At 35.9% G+C, this 3,724-nt stretch overlaps 1 protein-coding gene across 2 annotated transcripts in view; it reads left to right on the top strand.

The window, feature by feature from the left end:
• CEP85L (centrosomal protein 85 like) overlaps positions 1–3,445 on the top strand; it is a 168,073-nt gene extending 164,628 nt beyond the window's left edge. For both annotated transcript variants that reach the window (XM_047858481.1, XM_047858480.1), the window contains one exon: positions 2,983–3,445. In XM_047858481.1, the coding sequence (XP_047714437.1) occupies positions 2,983–3,146 (164 nt within the window). In that variant the 3' untranslated portion in view covers positions 3,147–3,445. The remainder of the gene's footprint in view (positions 1–2,982) is intronic.
• The last annotated feature ends 279 nt before the right edge of the window (positions 3,446–3,724 follow it).

Here is a 3,724-nt window from a genome sequence, read left to right as displayed (position 1 = left end):
TTCTCTGCCACTTAAATATTGGTGTCTCTCATAAATCTTTTGTTGTTGATTTTTTGTTTCTTTTTTCAAATTGGATTATTTGTGGAGTTTTTGGTACTGAGTTGTATAAGTTCTTTATATATTTTGATATTAATCCTTTATCAGATATATCATTTGCAAGTATCTTCTCCCATCCAGTAGATTGTCTTTTGTTTTATTGGTGTTTTGTTTTTGTTTTTGTTTTTGTTTTTGTTTTTGTTTTTTTTTTGCTGTGCAAAAGCTTTTTATTTTGGTATAATCCCAACATTTTGATTTTGCTTTTGTTTCCCTTGCATATTTAGAAACATGTTTCTGTGGCTGATGTCAAAGAAATACTGCCTATGTTTTCTCCTAGGAGTTTTATGGTTTCAGGTCTCATATTTAGGTCTTTAATCCATTTTGAGTTTATTTTTGTGTGTGGTCTAAGAAAGCAGTCCACTTTCATTCTTTTGCATGTAGCTTGTCCAGTTTTCCCAACAACATTTGTTGAAAAGGCTGTCCTTCTCCCCCATTATATATTTTTGCATCTATTATCAAAGATTAATTGACCATATAAGCATAGATTTATATCTGGGCTCTTTGTTCTGTTGATCTATATGTGTCTGTTTTTGTGCCAGTACCATACTGTTTTGATTACTACAGCTTTGTAGTAATACACCTTGCAATCTGGGATTGTGAAACCTCAACCTTTGTTGTTTTTTCTCAAGATTTCTTTGGCTGTTTGGGATCTTTTGTAGTTCCATACAGATTTTAGTATTGTGCTAATTCTATGAAAAATGTCGGTATTTTGACAGGGATTACATTAAATCTATAGATTGCTTTGAGTAGTATGGACATTTTAACAATACTAGTTGTTCCAATTTATGAGCTCAGTATATCTTTCCATTTGTTGGGGTCATCTTCAATATCTTTCATCCATGTTTTATAGTTTATGGTGTACAAGTCTTCACCTCGTGGGTTAAGTGTATTCCTAGGTATTTTATTCTTTTTGATGCAATTGTAAATGGGATTATTTTCTTAATTTCTCTTTATGCTGTCTCATTATTGGTGCATAGAAATGCAACATATTTCTCTATATTTCTATAATTTTGTATCCTGTGACCTTACTGAATTAATCTATCAATTCTTTGGTTGTCTTCAGGGCTTTCTGCAAGTAGTGTCATCTACAAATAGTGAAAATTTTACTTCTTCCTCAACAATTTGTATGCTTTTGTTTCTCTTTTTGTATATTTTTCTCTGAGTAATACTATCCACATTCTTTAGTTTTCTGTTAGCACCGTACCTCTGACCCATATGGACGTTTATCTCTTACCCTGCCTAGAATGTTCCTTCTGGGCTCTTGACTATACTAACCTTACGTTAGAACCAGCTCTTCCACAGGCATCATAGACTCACTATATCCAAAACAGAAACTACCTTTCTTCCCTCCCTAAACCTGCTCCTCCTCTCAGTAAGTAGCACCACCATCCACCTATCATCCCAACCTAGAATTTTATCTTCCATCCTGCTCCTTCTTTTATCTGTGTGTTTCCTGTGCCTAGTCCCTAATCCCTACCCAACTCATGATGGTTAGGCTGTATCATTTCTACCGGTCCTTCCTAGCATTCATTCCTACCATTACATCTCCGTTGCACTGTTGCCTTAAATAAAGCTTTCAGATTCCTTTATCTGCACTGTCTAGCCCACTTTCCCCTACTAATGCATTTTTTCACATTGCTGCCAGAGTTCATCTAACCTAATGGTGATTCTGATTTCTTAATACTTACAGTCCCCAAAATAGAGATAGGCAGCTCCCACGTGCCTCTTCCAGCCTTGTTTTGTGGCACTTTCCTCTCATAATTTGTACTCTCCCATTTTAGAGCTGGTTACTGACTTTTTTTTTTTTTTTTTTTTTGAAGTTCCTCAGATTCTTTGGTTTTCTGCCTTTATACATACCTTTGTTCATTCTGCTTCCTTGGCCTATCCAGTGAACCTGTACCCTTTCCAGTTAAGCTTGTTGTCCACTTCTTTGTGCCACTGTAGCTTGTGCATGGTGCTAGGTCTCTCACAGTACTTGCCTGTGCTTATTTGTTTATGAAAGTGCATGTAAATCATTAAGAATAAGCCACTACATCCATTATTTTGCTGGCCTCAGCATCTAGCATAGTGCCTGGATCATGTTCAGTTAGTGTTTGTTAAAATAACAAATAAGTTAACCTGACTCTTATGCCTCCAGTAAGCTACCAGTGCCAATGATGGTAGAAGGAAAGACTTACTTTACAGTTATTGACTCCGTCTGCTTTTAGTTTGAGATGTGCTGACAAAGAAAAGAACTGATGAAAATAATTAAAGCTAGCTGACTCAGGGCCTCACCCTCAGTTAGTCAGCCATTGGGCAACTAGCCATCAGTTCAATTCAATTGTGTGGGGTTGTAGGCTTTTAACACTATATATATATATATATATATATATATATGTTATATACATACACACACACACACACACATACACACACACACACACACACACACACACACACACACATATATATACACTTACCATATATTTTGGAAATTTGTGTTTCCATGCCAATAAACCCACTTTGCAGTCTATAAAAATTTAAGCTATCACCCCTGAAAACAGAAGTGATTTTCAGATTTTTGTCAAGTCAGAAGAAATGAATGCTGTAGTTGAGCTTGATGAGAGCTATTAGAGCATGTTTTTTCCTACTTTGGGAATACTGTCATCCTTTAAACATGTTGAACATTTGTATTACTATATAGGTTTAATGCGACTTAATTAGCAAAATTTTAACAGGACTAAGTAGTAAGATCTATTTAATAGTGAATGATACATAATTTAAACCTTAGCCGGACTCGTGTTCAGCATATGGCATTATATTTCTACTTATAATTAAGTTTAAAAATCCTAAAGTGACTTTATTTGGAAAAGTTTGAGACATTCTGTCCATATTTTATTTCCACAGCAATGAACTGTTCAGCTGAAGAGACTGAGAATGACTACAGCCCAGAGACACTCACTAAAAAATTGTCAGATGTATGCCAGTTACGGAGGGACATTGACGAATTAAGGACTACAATATCAGACCGCTATGCTCAGGACATGGGAGACAACTGCATTACCCAATGATCAACTATTGGTCCCACAGCAATAATGACCCATTGTTAAATGCTGCTGTGTTACAGTTCTTCATATTTCTTTTTAGGAGCCATAATGGAAAGTCACAAGTGACATATCGCTTACACATAGGATTTTTTTCCGTAAATTTGTTTTATTGGGGTGAGAAAGGGGATTTGATGAGGTTTCAAAGGGGCTCATCTAATCAGGCCAAAAGAATGACTTACTATTTGAAAAACGTGATAAAGTGTTTAAGAAAACAAAAAAAAATCTGTATTCTCAAACTACTGATCGTAGGACCAAGCTGTGAAGAGTGCCCTTCAGATAAGGGGTAGGATTTTTTTTATCTGTAATTGTGTGTGTGTGTGTGTGTGTGTGTGTGCGCGCGCGCACGCGTGTGTGCGTGCATGTGTGTTATTCACAAAATTATAAGGATTTCTAGGGTCAAAGCAAAGCTTCTAAGAAAGGCACACACTGTTTATTCTTGTATTTCTTTTCTTTCATGTAGAAGCTTGTGTTGTATTTTGGGGTTTTCAAGGGCTGGCTGAACAAGAGTATTCAACAGCAGGCAAGTGTTTTAATAGTAGTAC

Source organism: Prionailurus viverrinus, chromosome B2 (assembly GCF_022837055.1).
Source record: "Prionailurus viverrinus isolate Anna chromosome B2, UM_Priviv_1.0, whole genome shotgun sequence".
In the NCBI taxonomy this organism is placed as follows: domain Eukaryota; kingdom Metazoa; phylum Chordata; class Mammalia; order Carnivora; family Felidae; genus Prionailurus; species Prionailurus viverrinus.
The sequence above is the reverse complement of the archived record's forward strand: the minus strand, read 5'-3'. Positions and strand labels throughout refer to the sequence as shown.